This window comes from Mytilus californianus, unplaced genomic scaffold (assembly GCF_021869535.1).
Source record: "Mytilus californianus isolate M0D057914Y unplaced genomic scaffold, xbMytCali1.0.p SCAF_10, whole genome shotgun sequence".
Lineage (NCBI taxonomy): Eukaryota > Metazoa > Mollusca > Bivalvia > Mytilida > Mytilidae > Mytilus > Mytilus californianus.
In genome coordinates this window covers 3169850-3186481 of record NW_026262582.1, presented here as the reverse complement: position 1 = coordinate 3186481, position 16632 = coordinate 3169850, and the positions used below count along the sequence as shown (strand labels likewise).

At 31.3% G+C, this 16632-nt stretch overlaps 1 protein-coding gene across 2 annotated transcripts in view; it reads left to right on the top strand.

Annotated features, from left to right (window-relative positions):
• LOC127717467 (uncharacterized) overlaps positions 1 to 7743 on the top strand; it is a 50700-nt gene extending 42957 nt beyond the window's left edge. For both annotated transcript variants that reach the window (XM_052223105.1, XM_052223106.1), the window contains 6 exons: positions 1305 to 1409; positions 1966 to 1993; positions 3844 to 3947; positions 5027 to 5168; positions 5758 to 5861; positions 7123 to 7743. In XM_052223105.1, the coding sequence (XP_052079065.1) occupies positions 1305 to 1409; positions 1966 to 1993; positions 3844 to 3947; positions 5027 to 5168; positions 5758 to 5861; positions 7123 to 7574 (935 nt within the window). In that variant the 3' untranslated portion in view covers positions 7575 to 7743. The remainder of the gene's footprint in view (positions 1 to 1304; positions 1410 to 1965; positions 1994 to 3843; positions 3948 to 5026; positions 5169 to 5757; positions 5862 to 7122) is intronic.
• Positions 7744 to 16632: the final 8889 nt, after the last annotated feature.

The window sequence follows — 16632 nt, the reverse complement described above, 5'->3', positions numbered from 1 at the left end:
ATTTAAACTTGACAATCTCGAATTAGTTGAAGATTCTATTCGGCTCTTTCTCAACTTACTAGTATCTTTTACTGTTAATCGTGTTGATACAATACCAGAATAGGTGCCGTATCTGTGAGTTTACCATTTGAGTCATATTATAACGTGACTTTTTAACTAAGTCTGGAAACACTTTGGGACCCTTTGCCTTTTTTTCCAATATTTGATCTTTTCAATGATAATACATGAATATGGATAATACTTAGAAACATACTAGCTTTGTCAACCTCATATCATATACTTTTTTCTTTTATAAAACAAAGTTAAGAATGGTAGTCGTGTACGTATGTGTACGATATTACAATCGTGGTATTATCCTTTTAATTTCATTCACGAACGCACCTTGTTTACTTTCTAAAAAATACACACAGGATTCAAAATTAAAGCACAGTGTTTCTCTGACTGTTTATGACGACTTTACACCAATTCAATTGGATGTTAACTGATTGTCATTTTTGTCTTTGATACATGACTGTTTAATTGGTTGTTATTGGCTTTGGACTAGGTGTCAGTAACCATGGTGACTGCGATTACTCTCATGTCGCTACTTTGTGACTTATGATTTTTGTTAGCTGTTTTTTTGTGTGCTTTTTGTCGATCTGATGAGGCAATCCTGTTTCAACTGATTTGAATGTGTTGTCCTGTTACACAACTTGCCAGGTTATGAGATGGGTATGACGCCAACTAATATGTTTAACTCTGCAGCATTCTGTATGTGCCTTTCCGAAGTCAGGATCCTGTAATTCAGAGGTTGTCGTTTGTTGCTGTTGATCATATTTGTTGTTTTTTTCTTAAATCGAGCCGTTTGTTTTCTTGTTTTCTTGTTTTACGTTTTTCTTGTCGAGTACTTTTATGGCGTGCTATGTGATATAGGGTTCGCTCATGTTAAAGGCTGTATGGTTACCTATAGTTGCAAACTCCTACGTCATTTGGCGCTGGTATGAAAGTTGTTTCGTTAGCAATCATACCGTATCGTCTCGTTTCATATTACATAATTATCAGAAATATTTTGATTAGTATTATGTTATTGGTGAATAAATCATATATGAATGATTAACATGATTTGTTCTAAAAGTGTATATAATTGCTTAAAATTTTTCATAGAGTTGCCATCTAAGTCTAACAAATGAAAATGCCCCTGTCATAACTCTCAATGACAGAATTGATAAATTACTTTATTATATCTTATACATGCAGTTGTTTGAACTAATAATAGTATAGTAATTTTACGATCTTGTGATTAAAAGTATCTATAACATTTTTAGCCAACCAATCATCAGTTAAAACGTCATTATCTTTCCAAGGCATCGTCATTGTAGTATTATTCGTAATTATAACAGTCCTAGGAGCTATGATTGGATTATATGTTCGTAAGTACACAGTGTTTGTTTTAGTTAATGAGATGACAAGTTAATCGAAATGTATCATCGAAAATATAAACCGTATGTGCCAAAATAAAACAATGACCATTCCTTAGACAAAAAAAAAACCTTTTTATCTTTGTTTTCAGGAATGTCTCCATAATCTTATGTATTTTGAAAAAAACGAAATTAGCTTATTTGCTGTATTCGAAAAGGCATTATAGAGTATTGATATTTTTCATATGCCTTTTCAAATTAACAAAGAAGTTTTCAAACGGCCATAACATAATTGTTGAAGGTAAGGTTGAAATCGTATTCAACATAACGCCGAAAATATACTTTGAAATAAGCACTTTATAATAAATGCGTTTTACAGTAATATAATACTAGACAGATATTGATAAGTGTAACACTTGGATTCAATGTCAACGATTAAATAGAACAGCAAGAGCACTGTTAGATTTCAAAATTTAACATGATATAAATCAATTAATCTAAATGCTGCACTAACATGTTAAATATCAATAAATGATATATATGTTGTGTTTCCTGTTTAATATTTTAGGGTACCTGAAACAGAAGATCAAGAGAAGGTTTGTTTCTTTTTTTAGAATGATAATATATAATTTCATTAAGTCCAAGCCAATCGTGTTTTTTAATTTTCCAAAATGAACGGATATTAACTCAATCAGCAATATTGATTTTAGAAAGTATTCGAATAATTAATTGATTCGTTTAGGTCATAAAACACATACAGTATTTTAAAGTTGTAATATTCTAATTTGTTACTTTAAAATATAACAAATTCTTAATGTTTGTACGGTTAAAATATGACCTTTTTAGAATTAATGCTTTGTGTTAAGAAATACCTTGTTTTTACAGTAATCTACAGTAAATTGTCGTTGTCTCGAACTCGGTTGACCTGAAATTTTGGATGAGTCAAAACGTCCTGTGGTCCGGAACTTTGTTACATATAAATTTATGTATTTCTGCTCCTGATTTTGGTCCCAAGTTTAACATCAGCATTTAAATTGTGTTCGTAATCTCGAAAAAAAATCACCCATGTCTAAACATGACATCGGGGATTTAAATGAATTAAAAAGTTAATTTTCCAGTACACCTGTAATTGATTTATGATATTCTTTTAAAATGAGTGTTTACCGAAGATCATATTTGAAAACCATTGTGAATAACTAACGATACAGTGTCATAGATTACACAACATTACACGAAATTATTTAAAATGATTTACAATCAATTAACTGTAATCATACATAAAATTAGTAACAAGTTTGCAATTCTAAACTACTCTATCAGCGACATTTTTTTTAGTATATGTTAACTTATTATACTCCCAATTAAAAGTTATAAAAACAAATAACAGTACTTGTAACCATTGACATATTGTTTGGCGTAAAGTTGAGCGATAGGTGAAAAATTTGTGATTGATAGCTGATCCGATGACTCGTTATCAGACAGATTATATGTGACAGTTATGTGACAACAGTCAATAATCGACCAGACCATTAATTGTATGCAAAAATCGGACGAATATATATGTAATTGCAATAACTACTCACTATATACAGGTGTCAAACGCGTACCTGACAAAAACACTTCTATCGATCATGTGTACCCAACTTCATCGCAATGATTTTTATAAAACATCTTAAATAATTGTTCTCCGTTTGATATAAATTGTTTCTTTGGTAGTCTTGTTTTCTGATACGTGATGAAAATAACCTTCAATTCTTAGTTAAGAAATCCCCACTTCAGTACATTTCGTGATGAATTTCGGCGATGTAGTATGATGCTAGCGATCAATATAACATTTGTTTGTTTGTTCCTTTTTTTTTTTTTTTTTTTACTTTCATATTGGAATGGTTTAGAAAAAAAAGAATTGGCTTTTTATTTAGCGCAATCTGAACCTGTAATAAGACTTATTATTCAATTTATTTGCACATTTGACGAGCAAATGTTTGTAATTTTGCATAAAAACTTCTTGGGAAGGCGTCTTATATGAAACCACGTTAATTATTCTTTATTATACCAACGGTCAATTGCGACGTACTAGAGTTCAATTTGGCAAGACGTATTGATCGGCCCTATCCGTCCGATTAGTTCTATCAACATTTATCTTATTAAATCTTACGGATTGGTGACGTTTTTTTATGTGAACTTGAGATGAATTTGACTAATCGGTTACATATTGATGATCACAAAAAAAGTAGTGTATAGGATGCAAGAACTGTATAACTTAAAACTATGAAATCAAGTTAAAAAGTATTACTTAAATTCATAATATTAGTACGGAACTTTCATAGTAACGCTTATACATGAGCAATACACTTGTTTAGATAAATAGTCTTCTTTCTGATTCCTTACAAGAATGTGCTTTCTTCATTTCAATTTAAGTTTAATTTACATATGTATTAATATTTAGGATGATAACACCAACAAATGTCCCAACAACCGAAGCCAGTAATGATGAAAGTGCTCATTATACAGAGATAACTGGAGATGATTACAGACGGATAATATTGCAAGGTACAAATATAGAAAAATGCTAACGTTCTAATGTGATTTACCAGCTATAGGTTGGTACCTATGTTAATAGAAGTTGGTCACTATAAGTTGATCAGTCCCGGTTATATTGGATTCGTACAAATGCGATGTAAATTTCATTTTTAATTATAAATGTTGTCGGTATTTGCAACTGGCTTTGACAAATTTTATCTTTATCATAATTAAACGCTACTTGGCCGTTTAAAAGGAGGACATATTATAACGTAAATTCGATTGACACAAACTAACGATTATTTTAAGAGGAACATGTGTTTATAATTTATGGTGCAACTTCTTCTACATGTTGATGCGCCCGGTTTCGCTCTTTTTGGATTACGTGCGATTCCCAAAGTTTTAAGTTTGTTTATTTAATCTGTCTTCTTATGATTCCCTTCTTGAATTACGTACGGTTGCTTATACTTGCTTACATTCGCTTCATTTGAACTTTGCTGGATAGTTGTGTCTCATAGACAATCATTATTTATCATTATTTTTACTGATTTGTAGATCTGTTATTTGTTTATTTCCTCTACGATATTATGTTTTTTATTTACTTTCTGTATATCGGACATCTAAGTATATTGATTGATTGAATAGTGTTTTAATGCCACTTTCAGCACTTTTGTTCTATTTCGTGGCGGTCATTATTTATTGGTGAAGGGATCATGAGAGCCCGGAGAGAACTAACGACCTTTGGTAGGAAAACTGACAATCCTAGTCAAGAATGATTCGATTGCTAAATTAGCCTACACGCAGTCATAACTTCTGCCAGATTATTTTCATAACAGCTTGTTTAACAATTTGAACAAAGTAATATCAGTTTCCTGACTTTGGGGGAAAACCATTAACAAAAACAAATCATTAACAGATTAACATTCTGAATGTGTTATTATGTTGAGAAGAAAAACGAATAAACACAATTAATTTTTTTTAAATATGATAGAATATGATTAAATTGTAATAACATGTTTTACATGTAACAACAGCGTTAGTGTTAGAAGAAATATTTACACGTGTTGTGGTTAACATAAACGTTAAAAAATGCGATTTTACTCTTTCAGAAAACGATAGTTTGACTATTTCAACAGTCAATATAATTGGTGTTGAAAATCCAGATACAATCCCGCAGTTTTCAGAACATTCATCAGCATCATCCGACAACATGGACAATAACACAAATACTTCAGAAAATTATGATGATGGGTATGAACATCCACATAAAACACTGGTGGTACACACACGTACTGACAACGAACATCGTTATCTCATTACTAATAAAATTCTCCATCTATGAAAATTCAACACTTTTTGAGAAAGTAGCTTGTGGACTTTTTTTTAATTTAGAAAACAAGATACTTCACCCTTTGAAACAAACCCACATGTTTATGAAAATGACGACCAAAAAAATACGAATCTGAGTTATATTGATAGCGACTTCGACAAAAAAGGACAATGGTTTTCATCGGTCACACATTGATCAACCAAAAAATGAGGCAGAATATATTAACTTGATGCTGAAACAATAAGATCACGTTTTATCGACTAATCGGTGACGGATTGATGATCACCAAAACAGTAACGCATAAGGTTGCAAGAACTGTATAACTAAAAAACTATGAAATCAAGTAAAAAAGTATTACTAGTACTTAAATTCAATATAAAAACGGAACTTTCATACTCTTAGCTATGAGCAATACACGTTTTGCATAAAGAGTCTCTTTTCTAAGTCTTTACAAGATGTTGCTTTCCTCATTTCAATTTTAGTTCTATATACATATGTATTAATATTTAGGATGGTAACACCAACAAATGTTCCAATACCTGAAGCCAGTAGTGATGAAAGTGCTTTTTATACAGAGATAAATGGAGATGATTACAGACGGACCTCATTGCAAGGTATAATTAGAAAAAAGGGTAACGTTCTAATTCGAGTTACTACTTACAAGTTGATTGCTGTGTTAATGGAGGCTGGTACCTAAGCGTTCATCGGCCATGTTTACATTGGACTCGTACTAATGTGATGTCGATTACATTTTTTCATGATAAATATTGTTGGAATTTGCAACTGGCTTTTACAAATTGTATCTTAAACATAACTAAACGCATCGATGAGGTGTTGATGCTTCCAAACATTTTGACCGTTTAAAAAGAGGACATATTAATCCGTCAGTTCGTTTGACAAACACTTAACGATTATTTCAAGAGGAAAATGTGGTTATAGTTTATACATAAACCATATTGTTTTTATCATAATTGCAACTATTTCTTTATGTTGACGCACCTGGTCCCACTCCTTATGAATTACGTGCAATTCCCTTAGTTTGAGTTTGTTGATTTAATGTGTCTTCTTATGATTCCCCTTACTTTAAATAAACATAGCTTAAGAATAATCTAACGTTATTATATATTACATAACGATGATTTTTTTCACTAAAATAATGACAGATAACAAATAAATTTAGCAATTGAAATCAAATTATCAATTAGCAATTGTGTAGATGCAGATCCTTTTCCTTCTCGATTTGTTATTTGTTATGTTCTCTACGATATGATTTTGTTTATTTAGTTTCTGTTTATCAGAGGATGAAAGTATTATTATCTTGTCAATATAATACTTAAATGATTGAATGAAGATTCAACAACCCATGAAAATGGTAGATACGGCTTTCAAGTTCATTGATTGATTGATTGGTGTTTTAACGCCACTTTCAGCACTTTTGTGCTATTTCGGGGCAGTCATTGTCTATTGGTGGAGGGAGCCGAATTCCCCGAAGAGAACTAGCGACCTTCTGTAGGAAAACTATCAATCCTAGTCAATAAAGATTGGATTGTTAAATTAGCCTACACACAGTCATTACTACTGCCAACTTAATATCAAAACAACTTGTTAAACAATCTGAACAGAGTCATTCTAGTTTCCTGACTTTGGGTTAATACTATTAACAAAAAAGGATTAACAGATTAACCTTCTGAATATGTATTTTGTTAATAGGTCGAGAAATAAACAACTAAACACAATAACATTTATTCAATTATGGTAGAATATGATTAGAACGTAATAAAATGTTTTATGTGTAACATTAGCGTTAGTTCGTGAAGAAATATATACGTGTTGTAGTTAAAATGAATGTTATATGTTGCGATTTTACTGTTTCAGAAAACAATAATCCGATTAGTTCAACGGTCAATATAATTGGTGTTGAAAATACAGATACAGCCCCGCAGTCCTCAGGACATTCATCAGCATCATCCGAAAATTACATAGACACTCCAGAAAATTATGATGATGGGTACGAAAAACCATACACAACACTAGTGGTACAAAATCATGCTGACAACCAACATGTTTATCTCACTACAAATAAACTCGGCATCTATGAAAATTCAACACCGTTTGAAAAAGTAGCTTGTGGACGTTCTTTTGAATTAAGAAATAATGATACACCAACGGTTGAAACAAACCCACATGTTTATGAAAATAACGACCAAGAAAATACGAATCTGAGTTATATTGATAACGACTTCGACAAAAATGACAATGATTTTCACAGGTCACACATTGATCAACGGAAAAATGAGGCAGAATATATTAACTTGATGCTGAAATAATAAGATAAAGTTTTAGAATTCAGATTTAAATTTTTAGTAGACTTGTACTACATAACATAAGATTATTATCAAATGTGGTTCTTGTATTTATTATCCAATAATCATTCGTAGTTAGTCCGTTTACTGTCAGAAAATTAACATGGCCATGATCAATGCATTTGGTTATATATTAGAGTTAAATAATACAAGTAATTTACTTTTCCGTATCTGTGTGATGACTTATCACTTGATGTGACTCAACAACGAATTCCAATAGGACTAACATAACTGTTATCGCCCAGGACTAACATAACTGTTATCGCCCAGGACTAACATAACTGTTATCGCCCAGGACTAACATAACTGTTATCGCAGGTGGTCCAGGAGCTGCTAATCCGTCAGAAGTTTTGCAAGGCTTTAAGTAGGGTTCCTTCTGTTTTCTCTGTTGTTTTCTTAGTTGTTTTTGAAGGAATGTTGTTTTTCTTGTAATCTAATTTTTACCAATGTGTTGGTGTTTTTTATGAGTAGTTTATGACTGATCGAGTCAAACCAATGTGAATTATAAGTACATTTTCAGGCCAATTGCATGATAAAATGTCTGCCCTTACATTTCCGACATTCTGAGTCGGGGAAAAGTATTGAGTCGTTTCTCAAGGTAACACTACAAACCCGTTTAAATACGTAGACACGCTAGGAACTAAAGTATATCACCAAGAGGTAACTCTAGAAAATAGCCCAATCATCTAAGGCCAGCATTGCATGGAGGATTTGAAACATTATATAAGTAATAATTTCCTAATTTATTAACTAAGACGACAGTAGTTTACCGTTATTCAAATTTTGTAAATCAATTAGGAAAGGACAAGTCAAGATAACAGCAAAAAACTGAGTGAATCGGATGAACTCCAAAAGGAGGGAGGCCACTTGCATCGTCAGGGTATTACCAACGGGTAATTTTGGAATGCATGTAATAATCATGTGTGTACGGACGCACCGATTTTTGAGCTGATGATACTCTTGTACACCAGTAGTGTTATCGACCAATTGCTAGTATATGAAAGTTAAAGGTAATGTATGTCTAGCGTCTTGAACGAAATTCATCAGAAAAGCTCAGATTTCAACATTTGAAATCAAGAAATGTATAAAAAGGTACCAGTTAATATATACCATCAACAACGCCAAATTCAACAAAGACTTGCAATACTCATCAGATTTTCGAAATAAAATACACAATACAAAGATATAAACAAACACAACTGTCTTAATAACTACAGGTACATTCACGCAAGATGAAATACACAAGTACCATGGAATCGTCTTAGCGTCTAATTGCCTAGAGCAGATCCGTAAAAGCACACAAACACAACAAAAACACATGTTTTGAAATTGTCCCTGTACAGGAAAAAATTACGTCAGCTACCGTCTGTCATGCTTGTTTTTGGTTAAATATTTTACCTTTAGTTAGGTAGTTAATTGTCTCATTTTAATAATTAAACAAGTTCGTATCCTAATTGCACTTAAAGATTAATGTATGAAATTGCTTGATCTACAGTTTGGATGCCACATAGTTACTATTAGTACCTATATCTATGTTCATCCGTGTACGTTGGTCTTTGTTTGATCGTTACCTCATTGAAACCCATACCTCATATCCTTATTGTATTCCCAGTCGAATAACTGCTTCCAGTTCAAGCGGAAAATAAATACACGACAGAAACACTTTGCATAATATGATCACAAGAGAAACGTTAAAAAACATTAAATAGATATACAAAAAATTGGTATTAAGAAGAGCGAAGAAAATAACTTAATCATATCATTCATCTTTTGAAAGGAATTTAAGAAAATCAAGTTTAATCCAAAATCAATCAATCAAAACATTAAATTTGAACGCCAATTCTTATAAATAAAGGCAACAGTAGTATACCGCTGTTCAAAAGTCATAAATCTATAAAGAGAAAACAAATCCGGGTTACAAACTAAAACCGAGGGAACACATCAACTATTAGAGGAAAACAACTGGAACAACAGAAGCACTGCACCGCTACAAAAAACAAAAGCCAACATACATAGAAACGGACTATTTGATAACAACTGCCTTATAAAAGATACCAAAGGAATATTCAGACTCATAAGTCAAAAACAAACTGACAATACTATGGCATAAGAATGAAAAACGACGAAAAACACAAACAACAGTACACAAAACAAATAACATAGAATAAAAACTGAGCAACAGAAACACAACAAAAACCCTTGAATGATCTTGGGCGCGCTTCGGATGGGTAAGCTGACCATGATCTATACAGCATCTGTCATGTTGCTCATGTAAGTACAAACCCGATGATTAATCTGATTCGGTAGTTCACGTTTGTGAGAATTATATTTCCATTTAAGCAAGGTTAACTAAAACAAAAACAGTTGTGCAATGAATTTCATTTAGTGAAATCAAAACATCCTTATTCTATTATATTATGGGTTAAAATGATTACAAATATACAGCATCTGTGACACCACTGTTAAAGGTTGTTTGTAAATAATAAAATATATACGTTAATTACATTTTGATTTCGTTGCAAACAGGTGGGTATTGAACAAATTCAGAATTGTTCATTTCTTAACATTGATTCTTTCCTTCTAAGGAAGTCGTTGGATCATATTTTCATTGATCAATTCTTAAATTTTTTCCTCAAAACACTTTCTGAGTAAGTGGTAATTAAGTGAACATAAGAGTACAGTTCAATAAATAAATTAAGAAGATTATCAACAACTTAAATCAAGACAAAAAACAAACAGATTTTAAATCATTGAAGGTAAACAGAACTAAGGGAAAACAGTTGTGCAATGAATTTCATTTAGTGAAATCAAAACATCCTTATTTTATTATATCATGGTGTAAAATGATTACCAATATACAGCATCTGTGACACTTTTAATGGTTGTTTGTAAATAATAAAATATATACGTTAATTACATTTTGATTTCGCTGCAAACAGGTGCGTATTGAACAAATTAAGAATTAAGATTAAGAGGAGATTACCAACAACTTAAATCAAGACAAAAAAACCTCAACTTTTAAATCATTGAAGGTTAACAAAGATAAGAGATAATAAAGGATTATACACAAAGAAGGATCTGGTTTGCCAAGAATAAACAACATACCTTATGATATAGACTTAGCGACAGTTATTAGTAAAATTCCGAACAACGAGCTTCTACAGAATTACTTTATTGTTCTTGAATCTCATATTGCAATACACATTCTGTTTATTTCAATCATAATGCAATTTTGAGTGTAGGAGTTCAGCCATCAATTACATGGATGGCGGTCGGAATTATTGGCTATAACTTCGCGCAATGGGAGTAGACAGCCACATACCACAACTAACTTATTTATTACTTCTTTATAACGTTTTATCTCATTAAAAAATCGCACCACTTATTTTTGTCAAATCTTTTGTGTGTTTAATGTCCAACATTCAGAATAATTGAACTTTTAAACCTTACAAATTTAGACAATACACATCCATACTCCTGTGGACAAGTCAAGAGATGTTGTGTAATATGTAACTATACATATTACCTGTTTGTACCTGGCGTAATCACTCTTTTCATATATAAATTAGTTAAAATACTACATCAAACAAATTATTTCAGCTCTCTTCTTTTATTTCTAACCAATAAAAACTTAGAAATGAATGAGAAAGGGAAAGAAAAAAGATAAAGAAAAAATATACTTTAATAAAATGGATCTATATTAGTGAACAACGAGAATAAGGGTCATCAGTTGTGGTCATGGACCAGACGTTTATGTGATATTTGAAATACAAGGCAGCTCTTAAACCAGGATTTCCAATTCACGTTTCACCTACAATATTGGATCAAACATGTCAACTGAATAATGACTAACTGCACCAAATCATGGCAAAATAACTGAACTAAACTCTCCTCAATATGACAACATTATCTAGAATACTACTTCTACTCAAACAAAATAAAGTTTCCATAATAAAATTTTTAACAATTTAATCTTTCATGATATACTATACATGAGCATCTTCATTTTGGCTCATAACTTTGTATTAAAACATATTAATCGTTTGGCTAAGAATTTGTTTTTAAATTTACATGAAACAGTTTCATTTGTTACTAGATTATATTTGTCTTATCAATCGACTTCTTGTTCACATGGAAACTGGCTATCAATAAGATCGATATGGACAACATATATTTGATATACTACAGGAAACACTCTATATGCATCTTTTGAACCATCAGGTGCACCTATTATTGCCTAAGTACATGCCTGACCTTAAACGTTAGAATAGAATTTAAAAAAAAACCTAATAATGTACTGTATTTAAATATTAGATGTCGATTACTTATCACCAGCACAATTATTCATACTGTTGATATATTAAAATGCGCATCAGTGTGCATATTTTTATCTTAAGCGCAAGAAACAGTCGGCTTCACGTTTAGAGCTTATTTAGAATCAAGTTACAATTCGAATAATGTGAAAGTGACATTTTCAATAATTACATAGCTGTGATATTTTTGTTGAAAATCATGCTATTTCTTAATATTAAACATCTAACGTTTGATATATGCATTGCAATATTTCAAAAATTAAACAATGACGTCAGAATCATAAACACTGATGTACATTTAAATTTATATAGTATGTATAGAGAAGGCGCTATTGTACAGAGTCGAAGAGTCATGGATTTCTTTCTCATTTCGGATAGATGAGATGGACAGCTTATTAAATTCCTTTGATATTTCCAGAAAGTTAAATCGAGATAAAGAGAAACAAAAGTGTTAAAAAACCTGATTATTATAGAATAACGAAGAATTCAAATAGAGAAAAATATTCAACGAGTGACCGAACAACACATTAATTCACGAATGCGCGTAGCGCATGAGTTAATTATCAGTGTTGTTCGGTCACGAGTTGAATATTTTTCGATATTTGAATTCTTTGATTAGTTATTCTTTTTATTACATTGGCAAATGGCTTTTTTTAACGAAATTAATGTAGAAAATGTAAGGAACTATATTTTTTTTCTACGCATTCACAAAATAATTTGATCCGACGTTATCGACGTCTTGACAACGCCTATTGTTGTATGACGTCAGAGAGTGAAATAACCACGTTTATTTCACATGTGAAATTATCGGTTTTTATTTGACTGGGACATCAATGTAATTCATTGCTACCAATGTAATAATATATGTTAATGTGTCTGTACAACATTTTCAAGTCATGAACCTCGTCAGTGCCTGCCTTTAGTACTTTATATGTATGATTGTTAAGTCCAGAGGAAAATGAATTAGTCATTGCACACATTTGATATTAGCTGGTAAAGATAGTTAAAAATAATCTGCAGCTTAACATAGTAAAAAGACAGTGGTCTATTGTTCGTTCAGATTGAGATTGTTCGAAAATAAAAACTTGTAAATGATCTTAATAATGTTGCAGATATATACCAAGTCCAGTACCGTGTCGTTAAACATAATTGAAGCCTTAAGAATGAAATACAACCTTCAAAACATACTTAAAAACAAAACGGAGAACTGAGTGGTCATTGACAACTGAAAAACGGTGATTTTACTTGTTACATTCATTTTTTTTATAACAAGTTTTCTTACATGAATGCTCAACCAGTGCGACCCAAAATATAATACAATCTCTTGAGAAAGTTTTGAAAAAAGGTACAAAGTCACTAGTATGTCAAAATATGTAACACTTGTTGAATTGCATCACGTCTACATTTTCTGTATACAATTGAATGGCAAACTATATATGCCCTGTATACTATGAATGGTTGACCATTAAGGCAGACAGGCACAATAACTTTGAAGAATATTGTCCAAAAAAAATTAAATAAATAAATAGCAAAAATACCGAACTCCAAGTAAAATTCAAATGGCAAAATCAAAAGCTCAAACACATCAAACGAATGGAAAACAACTTTCATATTCCTGACTTGCACATGCATTTCCCTTATTTATAAAAAGATGGATTAAATCTAGTTTTGTAGCTAGCTTAACCTCTCACGTGTATGAAAGTCGCATAGATCATGTAGAATTTCATTATATTGACAACAAAAAAGCAAAACAAACAGACATAATAGGTAAATTTGTCAAAAATTGTGGTACAGCAGTCAGCATTGTGTTATAATCTTAATCACTATACAAACAAATAACTATTTCAACAGAGATAAAACAAAAACTCTCTAAAGACAAAGTAAATTAGCAAAAATGAAAGACAAGAATGAAAAATAACCATATCACAATAGCAACAATGGCGGAAAGTATAAATACCGAGCCACGCCAAAAGTATATTACCAAAAATGGACTAAACAGTAAAGGTTAAAAATATGTATTATTTGTGAAGTTAATTCGAAATATTTATCAATAAGCTCTTGGTATCCTCCGTTGAATTGTTTTAGACAAAGGACGAGAATAACCTTTGTTCATCATCTTTTTGCTCAGGCACTGGTGGCGTTTTATACAATCTGAGTAGCAGCTGCAAAATTCACATTTGATATATAACTTGTTAACATGTATATGTAATATATATCATGTATTACAAGGCATATGCTTGTGCATATTCACACTATGCGGACTTCAATAACATGGATGGGTTTCTTACTCAAATACTATTCTAACAGAGAAATGAGGAAGAAAGATTAAAACCCTAAATACTTAAAATTTACGGTCACTATTACGAATTGGTTGACCTACAAGATTTGTCTGTGTCTCAATTTACTAGTGGTACGTTTCGCGGTCTATGATCTGTAGATACCAGAATAGTCATCTTATCTGTAATTTTTTAGATTATATTATATTCCCGATAAAGACTGTTTGACTGCGTATGGATTCCCATTCGGGTGGTGCATGTTTATCATTAAACACGCTTACACTGTCAACTCAAGCGGGCTAGCATCGATCGTATCGAAGTTCTTGCGAGTCACTCAATTTTTTGTATATGGTACACATATTTGCATCTTCCTTTTAAAAGATAAATTATGATTTATGAGACTGGAAAATAAATTAATTACTGTACCTACCATAAATTTCATACTATTCTATCTAATTTTATTTAAAATCATTGAGTCAACACATGATATAAACAATAAAACATGCTTTAGAGAAAACTGATAATGTATACTCTCCATGTAAACATATTATACAATTAAAACAATCCTTAGTTGTAATACTTCAATGAAGAGACATATTTCCAATTATATATTTTGAGTTTAGGAAATATTGTATTTAACCATTAATACTTCGTCCTCGTTTTCTATTTCGTTCCGGCACGAAATACTTAAACATCGATTGATAATTTCCGATTAAATGGTGTTTTGTTTTAATTGAATAACGGAAATATTATTTTATTGGACAGTTCGAAAATTGTTTTATAAATTTATACATCCTTACATTGCAAATCAGGAAAAAAATACACACCATTGCATTAGGTATTTCTTTATGATTTATTTGGGTATCATCTTCTAATTAGCAATACATTTATTTTCAATATAAGTTAGTTATTGATACTTGAAAATAAGTGCTGTAGTCTGAAACAAGTCATTTAAATGGTATAAGTGATAAATTTAAAACTCCAATGAATTGGGTCTGTTTAAATTGACTATATCGTGTTTGTCAAAAGTGTACCCTACCGTTTTTATCTTTCACGCTATATACATTTTTATTACAGATATGATATTGTTTAGCAGTTTTTTGGAGCTGTTAGTATTGCACAATGTAATGTGTGAACTTCGTTCTCCAGGTAAGTTGTACTGTTTAAAATGTGTTGTGAATATATCAAAATTTGGCTTCCATGGTTATATACACAGTATATGATTTAGGTTTGTCTAGAAAAATCCATACAGAAGTCTGAACCCAAATACTGCAAATATTGTCTGGTCTTTTAGAGGATTCAATACTCATTTATAATACGGTTTCTTTTTAACAGCAAATATATCTGACAAACAATGAAACACAACGGTTACTGAAAACACTAGCCATAATCAGGTGACGCTTTAACAGATTAGCTGACTCAAGCATTTGCAATGACTTATTTTACTGAAGATAGTTTAATGATTTTTTTTTATATTCTTAAGAGTAGTTTGAAATTCAAATGTGACGTCACCTTTTTTTTGCGTTGATCTCTTTGGCTAACTCGGCTGTGAATTCTTATGTGCTGGTTTATGTTGTTTTGTGTATTCGTTTTTATTCTGTAGTTAGTCACCACTTCGGTGTTATCATGTATATCTATTATATAGTCATTTGTATAAATTTACTGTTTGCAAAAGTATGAACTATTCTAAATACTAAGGATTTTCTTATCCCAGACATATAACCTTAGCCGTATTTGGCACAACTTTTTGGAACTTTTGGTCCTCAATGCTTTTCAACTTTGTACTTGTTTTGGCTGTTGAACTTTTTTTATCTGAGCGTCACTGGTTAGTCTTGTGTGGACGAAACGCGCGTCTTAAATTTTATACCTGGTACCTATTATTCGTATGTTTCTCTGTCCTATATGTTCTCCCATTTTTTTGTATTGTAGTCCTGTCATGTAATGTTATCATTTTAATGTTATATTTGACATTGTCATAAAAGCGGGAGGTTTGGGTAGCCACAAAACCAGGTTCAACCCACCATTTATTTCTTAAAATGTCCTCTACCAAGTCAGGAAAATGGCCACTGTTAAATTATAGTTCGTTTCTGTGTGTGTTACATTTTGATGTTGTGTTTCTGTTGTGTCGTAGTTCTCCTCTTATATTTGATGTGTTTCTCTCAGTTTTAGTTTGTAACCCGGATTTGTTTTTTTCTCAATCGATTTATGAATTTCGAACAGAGGTATTTTACTGTTGCCTTTATTTGGTATTAGAACGAATGCTGCCCAGTAAATTAACAAACAATTAAAATATGAATTGCGCGATTTCTATTCAAATTATTTTTTAAATTTAAAGGTAAAGCTTTCAGAAAACGAAACATATTCCGTTCATCGATGGCCCGATTCTAATGTAAAGTCATCAAAGTTACGTAATAAGAGAGTAGTTTAGATCTT